This window comes from Geotrypetes seraphini, chromosome 8 (genome assembly GCF_902459505.1).
Source record: "Geotrypetes seraphini chromosome 8, aGeoSer1.1, whole genome shotgun sequence".
NCBI classification, from domain to species: Eukaryota; Metazoa; Chordata; class Amphibia; order Gymnophiona; family Dermophiidae; genus Geotrypetes; species Geotrypetes seraphini.
The window spans coordinates 71,284,764-71,302,067 of record NC_047091.1 but is presented as its reverse complement, the minus strand read 5'-3'; the positions used below and the strand labels follow the sequence as shown (position 1 = coordinate 71,302,067).

The window sequence follows — 17,304 nt, the reverse complement described above, 5'->3', positions numbered from 1 at the left end:
TGAACGTCATCTCCAGTACTGAACAATCCTGTCAAATGCTATCTGGGACAGGGACCACTCTCCTGGGTCCAGCATCTGTTGAATGAAAAGTTGGCTTGAACATTGTTCACTCATGCTACATGCACTGCCAAGATGGCTAGTAGATGGTTCTCTGCCCAGCGAAATAACAGCTGGGCCTCCAGTTTTAACGATGCACTCTTGGTGCCTCCTTGTCAGTTGTTATAAGCTACTGCTGTAGCATTGTCTGAGAAGGCTCTAACCACTTCCCCTTCCAGGATCTCTTGAAAGGCCCATAACACCATTCAAATGGCTCTCAGCTCCAATCTGTAGTCAAGGTCAGCCACATTGCCATCCATAAAGGCAACAACCTGGACAGCGTCTCTGTCCTTAGCTACCTTTGCAAACTTTGATAGGCTTCTACTGTCCACTCCAAAAGCATCTGAAGGTAGTCTGTCTGTGGCACTCGGTGGAATAATAGTGTGTTCTGGAGAGGTCGGTGATGAGCATTCGCACACAGTACCACCTCTATTGTTGCCACTATAGACCCCAATAACTGTAGATAATGCCATACCGTTGGGGCTGGCATTGCTAGAATCTCTAAAATCCGCTGCCTCCAGCCCTTTAACCATTTTAGTAGCTCTTTGCTGGACCCTTTCGAGTAGTACCGTGTCCTTCTTCAAGTACGGTGACCAATGCTGGACGCAATATTCCAGGTGGGAGCGTATCATGGCCCGGTACAGTGGCATGATAACCTTTTCCGATCTGTTCGTAATCCCCTTCTTAATCATTCCTAGAATTCTGTTTGCCCTTTTCATCGCCGCCACACATTACGCAGACGGCTTCATCAACTTGTCAACCAGTACTCCCAAGCCTCTTTCCTGGGGGGTCTCTCCGAGTACTGCACCGGACATCCTGTATTTGTGTATAAGATTTTTGCTACTGACATGTATCACCTTATACTTATCCACGTTAAACCTCATTTGCCATGTCACGGCCCATTTCTCGAGCGTGTTTAAGTCACATTGCAGGTCTTCGCAATCCTTCTGCATCTTCACTACTCTGAATAACTTCGTATCGTCTGCAAATTTTATCACCTCGCTCGTCATACCAATTTCCAGGTCATTTATAAATATGTTGAAGAGCATGGGTCCGAGCACTTAACCCTGCGGCACTCCACTGGTGACACTTTTCCAATCCGAGTATTGTCCATTTACCCCCACTCTCTGTTTCCCATCTGCCAAAAAGTTTTTAATCCACGTGAGTATTTCACCCTCGATTCCATGGCTCGCAATATTTAGAAGTAGTCGTTCATGCAGAACCTTGTTGAACACCTTCTGAAAATCCAGATATACAATGTCGACCGGGTCGCCCTTGTCTATCTGCCTGTTTACTCCCTCGAAAAGTACAGCAAGGTCGTCAAGCAAGATCTTCCCTTGCTGAAGCCCTGCTGGCTGGTCCTCATCAGATCATGTCCGTCAAGGTGCTCAATGATGCAGTCCTTTATCAGCGCCTCTACCATCTTTCCCGGTACCGAGGTCAGACTCACCAGTCTGTAGTTTCCCGGATCACCCCTCAAACCTTTCCTGAGGATCAGCGTAACATTCGCCACCTTCCAGTCTTAAGGAATCCTTCCCGATTTGATCGACAGATTGGCTATTAGTTGAAGCAGTTCAGCTATAGCCCCTTTTAGTTCCTTGATTACCCTGGGATGGATGCCATCTGGTCCCGGGGATTTTTCATTTATAAGCCTATCAATCTACCCAGTCAGTTTCCCGTCTTCATTTCCCGCGTATAACCTGTCGGCTTCCGGTATGTTGTGTATATCCTCTTCAATAAACACAGACGCAAAAAATGTGTTCAGTTTGTCGGCGATGACTTTGTCCTCCTTTAGCACTCCCTTTATTCCATGGTCATCCAACGGTGTCAGTTTAATAAAATGTAAGGATGGTCGCACCCCCACAATGTTAGGTTGGAGGGGTTAAGTGAAAGGCGTCCTGACAAACGCTGGTCCCAGGTTCAGTTCCTTCACAGATGACTCATTAGGGATAGAATCAAATAAGAAGCACAGCCAGGGGTGATTATATAAAGAATATATTATAGAAATAGTCTTACAGAAAAGTAATATTTATAAGCATTACAATTAAGCAGAGAGCATTACACTTAAGCAGAGAGCAAAATAGTCTTGCTGCCTTACAGAGTCCAGAAGGAAGTGTTAAGTTTCAGGGAAAGGCAGAGAGAGAGAGAAAGGGGGATGGGGTGATGTTTCGTGTTCCATAGATAAAGGGAAGGATAGACAGAGAGAGGGAGAGCCAGAGTGCCAAGCCAAGAGCCAAGAGATAGCTAGATAGAAAGAGAGAGAGAGGGCCAAGACCCCTCTCCTGATAGCTTGATAGAAGACGAGCCCAATTGATAGAGCAGAGAGCAGGCTTTTATACCTTGGAATCTTATTCTGACTAGAGAAAATATTGTATCTCCCAGTATCTTTCTGTTTAGAACTTGCAAACTGTTTGAGACAATGGTCAATTTAATTGACAAAGGAGAGTGTGACATCTGCAAGCATGGTGATGGGATTAAGTCTCTGGCTTGATCTGTGCACCATTGTCCTAAGCACCCTCTTAATCAGACATTAACACCTTTTAGCTAGTCATGATTCAATCCGGGGAAACTTAAAACCATATCAGGGAAACTTAACACAGTTTCCCTGCACTAAGGGTCTATCTGCCTTCCCATGCCAGGGTCAGATTGATATAATTTCCCATAAGCCTCTAGGCTGACAAACGGCTCCATCGCTTCCTTCGCGGGTCATTTCCCCTTAATATATCGAAAGAACGGCTTGAAGTTTTTTGCCTCCTTGGCTATTTTTTCCTTGTAGTCTCTTTTGGCCCCTCTTACCGCCTTATGGCACCTGCTTTGATGCTGTTTGTGCTTTTTTGAGTTTTCGTCTGTATTTTACCTTTTCCATTCCTTAAACCAGGGGTGTCCAATGTCGGTCCTCGAGGGCCGCAGTCCAGTCGGATTTTCAGGATTTCCCCAATGAATATACATGAGGTCTATTTGCATGCACTGCTTTCATTGTATGCTAATAGATCTCATGCATATTCATTGGGGAAATCCTGAAAACCCGACTGGATTGCGGCCCTCGAGGACTGACATTGGACACCCCTGCCTTAAACAAAGCCTTCTTGTCTCTTATCACGTCCTTCACCGCTACAGTGAGCCACACCGGTTCCTTGTTCTTTTTCCTCTAGGATCCTTTGTTGATACACGGTATATAAAGATTTTGCACCTCGGTGACTGTGTCCTTAAAAAGGGACCATGCTTGCTCTAGCATCTTTATAGTGCTTATCCTCTTCTTAATCATCTTCCCCACCATGAGTTTCATCCTTTCGTAATTCCCTTTTCGGAAGTTCAGCACCGTGGCCATCGTTCTGGATCAATCTTTCGCCCCTGTGTCCAGGTCGAAGCGGATCATATTGTGATCACTGGTTCCCAGCGTCCCCTCTACTTACCTTGCGCCGATCCTCATAGTCCATTTAGAATTAAGTCCAGAATTGCATTTCCTCTTGTATTTTCCTTAACAAGTTGTTCCATGAAGCAATTGCCTACAGCATCCAGGAACTTGGTCTCCCTATTGCAGCCGAAGGTGTCTAGGTTCCAGTCTATCCTCGGATAATTGAAGTCACCCATGATAACTGCGTTGCCTCCCTTGCAGTTGCGTTTAACCTCGGCCGTCATTTCTCCATCAATTTCTTCAGATTGCCCTGAGGGTCGGTAGTAGATGCCGATCTTCGTTTCTGTTCCATTTGTTCCCGGAATTTTGACCCATAGAAACTAACATTCCTCGTGTTCTCTCCAGTAGACTCAATTCCCTCTTTGATGTATAGGGTAATGCATCCCACCTTTTTGACCCACTCTGTCTCTGCGGTATAACTTGTATCCCGGTAGCACAGTGTCCCAGACATTTTCCTCATTCCAACATCTTTGCATACCCAAAGACTACAGGCTGCAGATACAAATCCTTCTTGGACAGAACCTTTAAGTTCCAAGCGAACAGACAGCAAACCTGGCTGAAAAACCATATAAACGAACCAAATATGACTTATAATGCATTCCGCAAATCGATCAAAACCACCCTATTCGCTAAATTCATTGACTAAAACGGTCCCCTCCCCCACTAAGACCCCCCTCATAGATGTTCTAAATCTTTCAGACACTCATTACCCTTAGATCTCCAATTAATATGTAAGTTTACCATTTAGACTATTGTACGGCATCTAGACTCTTTGTTCGGCACTGTATTTAAACTTATTGTATAGTATTGTATTTAGACTCACTGTATTGTATTATATGTGGATTTATTGTATTGTATTAGCATTGTACTGTACTAAGACCTTTGTTATTCGCTGAATGTCCAGCCTTCTTACAATGTAAACCGCCTAGAAGTCGCCTGACTATGGCGGTATAGAAAAATAAAGTTATTATTATTATTATTATTATTCATGGTCCTATCTCTACTTCTATCTATATCCCTCAATCCCCGTATCCTTCAGGAACTTGTCCAATCCCTCTTTGAATCTCCTTAATGTACTCTGTCCTTTCACATCCTCCAGAAGTGCATTCCAGATGTCCACCACCCTCTGAGTGAAGAAAAATTTCCTAGCATTGGTTCTAAACCTGTCCCCTTTCAGTTTCTCCGAGTGCCCCCTTGTTCAGACCCTGGCCTCTTTTTCAGGCCTCCTGGCTGGAGAATCTAGAAACAAATCCAGAGGGAGACGAAAGAATTCTATCTTGTATAACTCTCATTTGATGTCCAGCGCCCATTGGTCCAATGAGATCAGTTCCCATTCCCTTCAGAACACCGACAATTGCTTCCCAACATGTGGAGGAGCGCTTTGAATCCTGGTGTCATTGGGGCTTCTTGGAGGATGAGTTGACGCGAGATCCAGAGGTCTACTGGCATCTGGGATTGCTATAACGTTCTTTGTACCTTGGAAAGTTCTCAGGGCGGAGGACCTCATGTTACTTTGGTGTAACCGGCAAAAGGGACAAAAATTACTTCAAGTCACCCAGTGGGGGATGAGGTCTACTCTCTGGCAGTGATTTAAGGCAGTGGTCGGCCACACCGGTCATGAGGTCATCAAGACCCTTGCTGAAGAGCATCTGCCCTTTGAAGGGCTGACTGCTTAAGGTTGCTTTAGAAGCAAAATCACCGGCTTATCTGGTTCCAGAGCATCCTGTGAGCAGAAACCGCATATGCTGAGACTTTGCCCAGGACCCTAATAATCCAACCCTTCCAGCACCAGCTGAATGCAGGTGTCCTCCTCTGCCAATGGCACCCATCACAAACTCGTGTGACAGACCTGTGCAGCAAATGATGCTGCTGCCACTGCATTGATACCCAAAGACACCATCTTAAATTGCTTCTTTAAAATCATGTCTACCCTGCAATCCTGTGAATCCTTTAGCATCATTCCTCCTTCGCTAGGGAGGGCAGTGCGCATGGTGACCTGAGCCACTGCAGAGTCCACCTTTGGCTTGTCAAGCAGCTGCTGAAATTCTGGTGCAATGGGGTAAATCTTAGACAGAGCTTTAGCCATCCTTAAAAAGATTTCAGGTGTCTCCCCCTGCTCTGTGACCAGAGCAGTGATGTGTTGATGTGCTGGAAAAAGGAGGTCTGAGTACTGGAGCAGTTCATGACTGTACACTGAGAAATGGAAGACTCAACTTCCAATTTCAGTTCTTTAATTGCATCTGTAATAAAATGGTGGACTGATACCGACTTAAACAGTAGGTATCATCCAAGATGGAAGCAGTGCTTTGAGACAAAAAATATGCAGTATAATCAATAGATTCTAAGGGCGGTATCCTGGATGCAAGTGTGTGAATCGGGTAAAACACCCTAAACTAATATACATAAGACACCAAAATGAGGAAGTGAAACGGGATATCCTCAGTGTGAGGTAATAGCGAGGGGAGGAAAAACCTCCAGCGCTAAATACAAGGCAGCGGCAGAAAGCCCCTACCTGCACACCATCACTGGATATCTCTCGTGTGCCTAACACAAAAGCGAATACTGGTGCAGTGAATAATAAACACAATGATAATAAATAAATTTGAGTCACACACCAACAGGCGAAGATACCACTCTAAGAACCCCCCAGCCAACTCCAAAAACATAAAACTTAGCTGGAATTGATGAATAGATGAAATCCTTCAGATAACACGTCCAAAAACAAATTGAATGACTTATTCATCAAGCTGGGTTCAACCAAGCTCAGTATTCACTTTTGTGTTAGGCACACGAGAGATATCCAGTGATGGTGTGCAGGTAGGGGCTTTCCGCCGCTGCCTTGTGTTTAGCGCTGGAGGTTTTTCCTCCCCTCGCTATTACCTCACACTGAGGATATCCCGTTTCACTTCCTCATTTTGGTGTCTTATGTATATTAGTTTAGGGTGTTTTACCTGGTTCACACACTTGCATCCAGGATTCTGCATATTTGCTGTTTCTTTTTGTAAGTTCCTGTGACAGTGCTTTTTGGAGTTTTTGTTGTGTGTTGAGACAAAAAAGGCATGGAATTCAAGTGTCAACTCAGGCAATCTGGGTCTAAGTGAACACTGGTACTGGGGACCAGATCAGTGAGCGCTGGAAGAGAAGACAGTTGCTTGGAACTTTGTGACGCACCTCCAGTTTGCAAAGCATAATTTGGGTCAGTAAAATAGGCGCTCCATATCAGCTGGACAAATTCCGGTGGTATCCAGACTCCACGTGCTTGCACTTAGCATTATTGCCATACTCAGGTACCAGGAGAGATTTTCTTCTCATTTCCCGGACCATTATCAGTTCCCCAGCTTCAGAAAACCCAGAGGAAGCGAAGCCTGAAGTTCTCACCCATTCCTCATGCATGCCGTGGCACAAGGTAAATGGACACTCATCTGCCAGCAATCCAGCGCAAATGTCACAAGAATTTAAAAGGTTACATTGTAAGGAGTCCATCCCTATTAATTTTTGACAAAATCGAAGGGTTTTGAGGCAGAAAAAAAGACTTAGAAAAAAAAGATCATTTAAAATCCAAGATGGCGCCGCCAGAAAAATTTTGCCAAAAACAGCCTATGGAGACAAACAAAAAACAAAACACTCAAAAATAGTGGTTTTAGAAGTGGAAGACCAACCCTGACAGAGACCTCCACCCCCCTCAAAGCACGACAGGGACAGGAAATACGCATCCAGCACCCTGATACCCCAAGGGTTCTTACTCAGGGCGCCCTCAGCCTGTACTTAAGCCTCTGAAGGTGTCAGAAGGCAAGCTTACTCCCAGGAAAACAGACCCCACCCAAGCTCAGATGTGGCACACTGCAGGCTGGCCCCACAGGTCCACCTAAAGGTTTGCCTTGTGAAGCTGCAGTTTGGCTCCGCGGAACCTGCTGCCTTTACCAGGCCGAGATCCCCTAAATAAGGAATCTCAGGGCACCAAAGCCATTGAAAAAGTCAAACTTTTGTGAAAAAATAGAGCATAGCAGGTCAGAAACCTCTGCACAGTTCGTTTGCAGAAGGAAAAAAATGAAGGGGGCACTATAATCCTGGCAACGTGGGAGGTGCTGAAAGATATGATTGTCACATCTACAAGACTTGGTTCACGGGTTTGGATTGAAGTTTCACGTTTCAAGTTTATTAAAAATGTGATATACAGTCAAACCTTAGTTTGCGAGCATAATTCGTTCCAGAAGCATGCTTGTAATCCAAAGCACTTGTATATCAAAGCGAATTTCCCCATAGGAAATAATGGAAACTCGACGATTTATTCCACAACCCAAAAACTTTAATACAAAATACTATACATAATCGTATTGCAAGACCTTGCTCATTTAGAATAGTCACTACACTCCCGTAGCTTCAGAGAGAGAAGAACTATCGGCTCAGTTGTGAAGATGTGACGTGTGTATATGTACTTGTATTGTAATACCTTGCTCATTTAGAACAGTCACTACACTCTTGCAACGTCAGAGACAGAAGAACCATCGGCTCAGTTGTGAAGATGTGACGTGTGTATATGTACTTGTATTGTAATACCTTGCTCATTTAGAACAGTCACTACACTTTTGCAACGTCAGAGACAGAAGAACCATCGGCTCAGTTGTGATGTATGTATACTGTATATACTTGTATTGCAAGAAATTGCTTGTATATTAAGTTAAAATTTAATAAAATGTCTTGCTTGTCTTGCAAAACACTTGCAAACCAAGTTACTTGCAATCCAAAGTTTTACTGTACCACCTATCATACTTCTAGGCGGTTTACATTAAAAAAAAAGTTTTTAGCAGTATAGCACTAAAAATGGGGGAGACAAACAAGAGACTGGCATAAACAGGAGGATAGAGGGGGTAGAAATCCATCATCATAAAAAAGCAGTCCAACAAAGGGTAATAAAGAGGGAAGGGGAATCTCATCTGAAATACTAAGCTAGGCAGAATCAGAAGACAGAAGCAAGAAGGATTTAAGGATTGAAAGCATCCTTAAAGAGGAATGTTTTCAGTTTTCGTTACGGAATCCAGAGTGGATGTAACAGAAAATAAAATAAGGATATATATTTTACTGTGAATATTTTTATTGTTAATCCCTAGGATTGTAAAATAGTACAGGCTACATTTTTTTTTAATTAAATAAATAAGGAAGGAGGGGTAGAGAGCTCAGACTCCTCTGAGCTACACCCCGGCTCCAGGCATAATATAGCCAAGATTGCACTTCTGTCTTGTGGAACCCAAACCTTAAAAGAAATTCCCCCACCTCAAATGACCTCAGTCTTCCAACTGGTTCAAGATTTATTATATACATTAGTCTGTGAGCTGCATGGTTAATCTGTCATCCATCTGCTGGACAGAGAAATACTGATGATCAACCTGGCACTTTTATAAGCCGAAGTAGACAAGACTTTTTTTTTTTAAATTCTCTGTCTCCATCCACTGATCAACAGATATACCTATAAGTTTTAGACTGATCTTGTAAGGATGTTAAGGAATTAACAACCCTGTAGCCATTAACCTCACCTGTATTTCACACTGCAGCATCTTTCCTTGCCCATTCATATGTCCATTTCTGTAGCTCCCAATGTAACATATCTCTGTAACTCTTTCATTCCCTTTTTGTATTCCATCCTTATATCAAACCTTTATATCAATTCACTGCCCCCTCCCCCAATCTTATATTACAGTATATAGCACATCTCTGTAGCCATTCAACCTCCTCCTGAATCTCACTGTAATACATTACAGTATTAATTCAATCACTCCAATGTCTCACACTAACATCTCCCATATACATTCACCCTTCCTAAATTTCACATTGTAACACATTCCTAAATCAATTCACCTATCCCCCTCCCCCCTCTTCCCACTGTATCTGGATGGTTAAACTAACTAAAAGGGACTCAGCCCCTCATCTTGGATCTGTCTGTAACTCCTTTTCCTGTTGTTACCTGACTGGAAGACACTGGCTGTGTAGCCAGTGCTGAGAAGAAGTCCGCCTCTTTGTTTTTGGCACTTGCACTACCCCAGTTGTACTCGCTGGCCAGGACAGTTCCTTCAGGCAAAGATGGCTTTTTTTCGTGTGTTGCCTGCCTAGAAGCCTCCTCCGTCTGCCAGCCACTGCCCCAGTCATTATCCACTGCTGCTTTCTGAATTTTTGGCTTCTCTGTCCAACCATAGTTACCCCAGTTGGTGCTCTGTCCCCCGGAGGTGGTGTTGGTGCTAAGCTGGGGAAAGCAAGAAAAGTTAGATTGCAGTGTTACTATAGAAAAATATTTTTCAGGGTAGAATCTGGCAGTACAGTCCTAGGGTCCTTACACAGTTAGTTCCCTAACTTTAAAGGATATCTGTCTTCTGCTCAAGCTAGCATCCTTTATGCTGTGTAAAGGAGACTTGCCTTTTGCTCAGGCTGCAATCCTGTGTGCTTTGGAAAGGAAACCTGTCTTCTGCTCAGGGCTCAGAACAAGCTACTTCTGAATAATACTGGAGAAATAGAAACAGAAATGTATTTGCATGTAGGGAAAGGCTGTTATAGGGATGGTCGCAAGCGAAACATCCCCCTGAGAAATAGCAGTTACTTACCCTAACAGTTGTTATCCAGGGACAGCAGGCAGATATTCTCAACAGTAGGTGACGTCACCGACGGAGCCCCGCAGCGGACAGCCTCGAAAGCAGACTTGCTTGAAGATCTTTGTAAGAGCTTCCGAGTGTTGCACTGCACATGCGCGAGTGCCTTCCCGCCCGAGTTAGGGCGCGCATCTCCTGTGAGGAACCTCAGTTCAGATACCTAGCTAAGAAGCCAACCAGGGGAGGAGGGTGGGTTGTGAGAATATCTGCCTGCTGTCCCTGGATAACAACTGTTACGATAAGTAACTGTGCTTTATCCCAGGACAAGCAAGCAGCATATTCTCAACAGTGGGTGACCTCCAAGCTAACCATAATGGGATGGAGGGAGAGTTGGCAAATTAAGAAAAAAGATTTTGCAAAACAGATTGGCCAAAATGGCCATCCCTTCTGGAGAAAGTATCCAGACAGTAATGAGAGGTGAATGTATGAACCGAGGACCAAGTGGCAGCCTTGCAGATTTCCTCAATAGGAGTTGATCTGACAAAAGCTACAGACGCCGCCATTGCTCGAACTCTGTGGCCCGTGACTTGACCCGGCAGAGGAAGACCAGCCTGAGCATAGCAGAAAGAGATGCAAGCAGCCATCCAGTTGGAGATGGTTCGCTTCGAGACAGGGTGCCTTTCCGCTGCGGGGCTCAGTCGGTGACGTCACCCACTGTTGAGAATATGCTGCCATATCTCTAGTCATATCTGGATGAGATGTAAGTGAACTGGAACCGCTGTGTCCTTCTAGCTTTCGCCGTCACCTTTTCAACCTGTATGGGCACCTTAAGATCATCACATACAATCACACCCAAGTCCCGCTCTTCCATCATGCACATAAGTTCTTCATCTCCTAAACTGTACCGTTCCCTCTGGTTTTTGCAGCCGAAATGCATGATCAAAACGGCGCCTCCAGCGTATTCCACTACACCAGGATGAGATCCTGAATATCCTGATGCATAGTAAAAGAGCGGGAAGCAGCGCAGATTCCCCTAAGAAGAGGGTCCCCCACACACGGGGTCTCCGGTGGCGCCTCTTCGAAACGCAGCACTGAGTAGACTTGCTAAATCATCCCTCTGAAAAAGACAGACCACGGACACCCCTTCGCTGGAAAGCGGGAAACCCGATGCCCCGCCACCAGCAGCCACCCCTCGAGAGGATCCTGGAACTCCTCAAAAGGGTCCAGGTCCTCATCCCGGCTTACATGCTCCTCCGACCACAAATCCTCGTCCCAAGACACCCTCAGGTGCTTGGACAAGGGAGGAGGAAAAGGAACGCCAAAGGCATAGAGGGAGGCAAAGCCACAGGGGGTGCAGATTGAACCCCCCCCCCCCCCCCCGAAACCCCCTGGGTGCATGAGGGACCCCCATCCGCCTGAAAATAGGCTCTGCACAAAGCAAAAATTAAATCAGGGGAAAACCCCCGTGGGGGTCCATGGGATTCCCTGCCACAGCAGGGGACCCAGCAGAAACCTGCTCCTGTGTTTCCAATATAGGGGGAAGATCACCTGAGGTTGCAGATAAAGCAGGCAAGCCAGCATCAGCTGTTAAAGAAACAGCTGAGAGGGAATCCCTCCATGGGCGGTGGGGAAAACCGGGCTTCCCCACTGCTCCCTGCCGACTCGCAAGGCACTAGCGGTGTAGAACCCCGGATGCCTGCAGCTGCTGCCGACAAGGCTCCACTACCAAGTAGTACCAGCCTGAAATTGAGCACCTCTTCCCCTGAGAAGTGCTCAATTGCTCCATACACAACGTAGCTAAAAGAAAAGTGCCGGTTAGTTAAAAAAATACAGTAATTTACAGCATATTTAAATGGAAAGCAACCCTTCAGACTGGCACTACCTCAGGAATTTTTTTTTTCTTTTTTACAGAACAGACTCCACTGGCTCTCAAAGCAATATGCCTTGCTTGAATTAGGGGGCAAGGCTTACTGCTTAGGCACCTCTAAAAAAATGTTGGGGAGGTGGAGGAAAGGGGTGGAGGGACCCAGCACGAGACCCGCTGGGTTTGACACCCCCCCGAGGTCAGATGGACACCAAAACAGGGCCCACCCATGCTCAATCCGGCACAAAAATGGGGACCAGGATCCCTAAACAAATTCCAACAGCCCTACCAAGGGAGATGGGTACAGCTCCTCACACCTGCTGAGACTGAAAGAAGACTGATAGGAATAGGGGAAGATACCTTTTATGTACTATTCCACAGTTCTGTTTCAGTCTCCACCTGCTGGTCATGATGAGATATAAACCTGCTTATAAGATACCTATACCGGTCTGGAGAGTTGCTAAAGAATTTCTCCTTCTTTAGCGTACCTCCAGACCAGCACAGAAACAGATAGGATGTACCAAAGCAGTACCCATTATGGGTGGGACAGCCGCCACAAGAACACGCTCCCCGAACACAGTGTCCCAATGCACATGAATGTCCACACAGTAGTGTCGAACAAAGGAATAGAGAGAAGACCAAACCGTAGCTTTACAGGTATCCACCAGAGGCACAAGAGAAGATTCAGCCCAAGAAGCTGCTTGCCACCAAGAGGAATGAGCTTTGAGAAAATCCAGAACAGGCTTCTTTCCTTTGTCTTTTAATTAATTTTGTGAATCGGATCAAGTCCTATACTTGGAATGACCTGGTATACAAGACTACTGAGGTCCCAAGGAGAAAAATGACTGACCATATCTCCTGGCTGCTCCCTCAAAACAGAAACAGCCCGCAAATGCTCCTACTCACATTTCATACCCAGACTTTGGCAACACCATCCCCCCAATCTGTTAGATCACTAGATGGACTCTGAAATTTCAGGAAGGCCATGAAAACCTTCCTCTTTACAAACCCAGCACCTTAAAGTCATTCACCCAGAAATGCCATTCGGTCAACACACCTACACCACCCAATCTCACCAGATGCTATGTCTATACTGTAAATTATAGGAACTCTATGAGCATCGGGAGCAGCGTGGGCCATTCAGCGCGGCTCTCCGCACTAGAAACTGCTAGCGTAGTTTAATAGAAGAGGCCCTAAGGTTTGGATTGGACTGGTTAAGCTGGATGAAAAGGAAATGCATCTAACTTGCCTGTAATTAAAGTGATTCTGGTAAAGGGGAAGACTGGATTTTTTAAGGTTTTTTTTTTTTTTTAGTTTTTTCACCAGTGACACCATTCCCAGATGTAATTGTTTCTAGCACAGAAAAAATCTGAAAAAGGCAATATCTTTCATCTATGCATACACAAGCAGTGCCTCTGGATGCAAATGTTCACATTATATGCAATAATAGTATTTGAATTTAGCTTAGTAACAATAGTAGTAGCGATATGCACACAGATAAGCAGTCTTATGTTAAGATTAACCCTCACCATCTTCCCTTGATTTGCTGACTTTGCCCGCGGCATTTCCGACCACTCCGGAGTGTTCCAATCTTCCTCAGCCAGTTCCCGAGACTCTACTTCTTCATGCTAGGAAAAAGACAGAGTCTGGTCACAATTACACTTTATACCATACCCGTCACAGTGACATCTGCAGTCTGCTGGTTCCTTCAACCTAGTAAAGATGTAGCAGGAAAAAAATAATCAGGAGCCAAAACAACTATCAAAACAAATTACAACTTAGTCACTTTGTTGGTTTTTAGTGGTGTTTTTTTTCCTTTTTATAATACTGGACCAAATATAGGAGATAATGCTTAATGTTTTTCTCAAGCAAACACAATTGTGTAAAAATACATTTTGAAAGTTGTATCCCTATTCCTCTTCAACGGGGTAAAAATGAGACAGTTAGTTTGAGAATAAAAGTGCACACAGACTTTATTCAAATGCAAAGTATGAGGATAACAAAGATACTTACCTGGAGCAGGTGCTCTCTGAGGACAGCAGGCATATAATCTCAAATGTGGGTGAGGTCATCCATGGAATCTGGTGCGGACACTGGCAACTAGGGGAGGTAGGCAAAAATATTTGCCTGATGTCCTTGGAGAACAACTGCTACAGGTAAGTATCATATTTTTCACTCCATAAAATGCACTTCCCCCCCAAAAAAAAAATTGGTGGAAATAAGGGTGCATCTTATAGAGTGAATACCCAAACCACCACCCCCAACCCTCAGTTACCTTATTTTAATTCTAGTGCCCACCCTTGCTGGACACGGCTGCCCACCCTTGCTGGACACGGCTGCCCCTCTAGCGGCAGAGCAGCGCACAAGGCTGCCTGCCTGGTTCCGCACTGCTTCCGTTCTCGCGGAAAGCGACGCGGGACCAGGCAGCCTTGTGCGTCGCTCTGCCGTTAGAGAAGGGAAGAGGAGGCAGCCGCATCAGCCAACCAGGCAGGCAGCCTTGCGCACCACTCTGCTAGAGAGGCAGCCATGTCTCTACAAGAGCAGCAGCTTCCCTGTGGGCTGAGCGCAAGCAGCAGCCATCGGAACTAGAAGCTGCTGAGAGTACCGGCATGGTGGCGCGGCTCTGATGAGAGCGAGCGGCTATGGCAGTGGTGGGTTCCGGCCTCCCACTTTCCTCCCTCCCTTCCTTCCCCCATGGCAGTGCTGGTTGGCACATCCAGGCCTCAGCCGCCTCCACTGCCATTCCTCTGACTCCCTTCGAGTTAGCCTTCGTCTCTGGAAAGACATGTCTAACCAGGGCTCCAGGAGGAAAATAAGGTATGGGGAGAGTTCAGAGGGGGTACGGGGGGGGACCCTGCCTGCCTGCCTTCTTGCTTGCCTCGGGGGATGGGGTGCCCTGCCTGCCTATCTCAGGGTGGGGGATGGGGATGAGGAGTACAGGAGGAAGGAAATGAAGTTTGACATGGGGAGGGAAAGAGACAGAGCAAAAAAATACTGAAGGAGGAGGGAGCATAGGGACTGGGACATGGAATAATACTGGAAAGGGGAGGAATAAAGACACAGAGATGGTATACATGGATAGTGAAGAAGAGAAGAAAGATTATGCACATTGGGGAAGCCCTGCCTGCCTGCTTGCCTCGGGGTGGGGGGGCCCTGCCTGTCAATAGGCTTGCCTGCCTTGTGCCCTGTTTCTGCCTACCACTAGACCACCAGAAGGGGGACAGGGTACAGAGCTTGGCAGGGAGGGGGGGGATAGGGTGCAGAGCCTACCAGGGAGAATTTGGTTCAGAAAGGGGTTTTTCTTGTTTTCCTCCTCTAAATCTAGGGTGCGTCTTATGGTCAGGTGCATCTTATGGAGCGAAAAATATAGTATCTTTGTTTTCTATGAGGACAAGCTGACATTATATGTGGGACTCTCTAGCCACCAGGATCATAACTCTAGTAGAGTTTAAGGAGAAATTAGGTCCTTAGCTGCTCATTTTCTTTCTTTTAGTCCCTCCAGACCAGAACAGAAATGGATAGGTTTACACTACTCTGCCAGAAGGTGGAGACTGAGACATTAACTTTTGGCTACAGTACAAGTGGGCTGTGCAGTCCCTATTACAATCAGTCTTAATGAATAGTTAAGCAGAAAACAACTAGGCTGAAAACAATAATATCCCAACTCCCCACTTACAAAGAGAAGACAAAGGAAAACACTATTGGATACCGATTAGAACAAAAATCTTTCAGAAACACCCCGCAGTTCGCCAGCTAAACCAGCCAAACCAAATGCCGCTGCTCTTTAAACTCCCCAAACAACTAAAACAACCAATTCCCACAAAAAAAACCCGTACTCTTCGCAAAAATACCAAACAAAATGTCAGGGTGGGGTTTGTGCCAGTCTGCAGGGGCGCAAAGAAAGAAAATTAGCAGGTAAGGACCTAATTTCTTCTTCTTTAGCATCCCTCCAGAACAGCACAGAAATGGATGAGACATACCAAAGCAGTACCCATCATGAGGTGGGACCCCCGAAAAGCTGCCACAAGAACACGCTCACCAAACACTGCGTCCCGACACACCTGAATGTCCTTAAGGTAGTTTCGAATAAAGGAATGGAGAGAAGACCAAACCTCAGCCACCTTATTAGCCACATTCTTCAAAAATAAGATCGCAAATATCAGAGCCACGTTTAATGGAACACCTATTCTCCTAGAAGAGATCTCAACTCCCCCCACAGAGAAAGAATCAGTAGCAGCAGAAAGAACCTGGTCCCACTTCTCACCTATACAATGGTCAGACCTCAACAAACTATACAACAAATACAGTCACGCAGCCTGCGACCTTAACCACTGCCCCACCATACCTATTGAAAACCTTCAGTGCGCTATTCCGCACTCTATTCCTACAATGGATAAAATTCTACTCACAGATGGACAGTTCCTACAAGACCTCAGCGAAATCATAACTCCAATCCTAAAAGACCCCAAAGGAGCAATGGACCAACCATCCAACTACAGACCCATAGCCTCAATCCCACTTTATGTTAAGCTAATGGAAGGCCTCATAGCTAAAGCCCTAAACGTATACCTAGAAAACCACAACCTACTCCACCCCACACAGTCTGGCTTCAGAACCAACTATAGCACTGAGACCCTACTAGGAACACTCATGGATATCGCGAGACAACACCTCAGCACAGGCAAAAAAAATGCTTATCATACAACTAGACCTCTCCGCAGCCTTTGATCTAGTAGACCATGACTCCTTTTACAAACTCTAGACTCAATAGGAATTGCTGGAAAGGTATTAACATGGTTCAAAGGATTCCTATAAACCAGAACTTATAGAGTCAAAACAAACGAAGAAAAATCAGAATCATGGTCCAACTCATATGGAGTTCCCCAAGGATCACCCCTGTCTCCCACACTCTTCAACCTATGCATTGCCTCCTTAAGCTCATACCTAGACAAACTAGGCATTACCTCCTACAGCTACGCAGATGACATCATCATACTCCTCCCCTTCGATCAACTTGAGCCCTCCCATGGTAGGCACAATACACAGAACACTTGAAACAGTAGTAACATGGATGAAAGTACACAAACTAAAACTTAACCCTGACAAAACAAACTTCATGTACTGGTGGAATACTAAGCTGATTCTTGTGCTGGGATCAGAGCAATCGTTTTGGGTGGTATATGGTAAGTTTGCTTGTTCTCAGAGAAACAAAAGTACATATGGTGTGTACGCTAGATGAGTTTCTAAAGGGAAGCTCATCAGCCTCCTCACCTTCCTTAACACTCATTTTTTTAATATAAGGTATATTGTTGTTCTGCTGGGCAGAAGTAGTTCTTGTTACCTAGTAATATCAA

At 45.4% G+C, this 17,304-nt stretch overlaps 1 protein-coding gene across 1 annotated transcript in view; it reads right to left on the bottom strand.

Moving 5' to 3' along the window:
* Positions 1-17,304, bottom strand: part of SCYL1 (SCY1 like pseudokinase 1) — a 111,958-nt gene that overhangs the window by 5,332 nt on the left and 89,322 nt on the right. Inside the window, exons 15-16 of the mRNA XM_033955691.1 lie at positions 13,480-13,578; positions 9,471-9,746 (exon numbers count right to left, since the gene is read on the bottom strand). Of these exons, the coding sequence (XP_033811582.1) occupies positions 9,471-9,746; positions 13,480-13,578 (375 nt within the window). The remainder of the gene's footprint in view (positions 1-9,470; positions 9,747-13,479; positions 13,579-17,304) is intronic.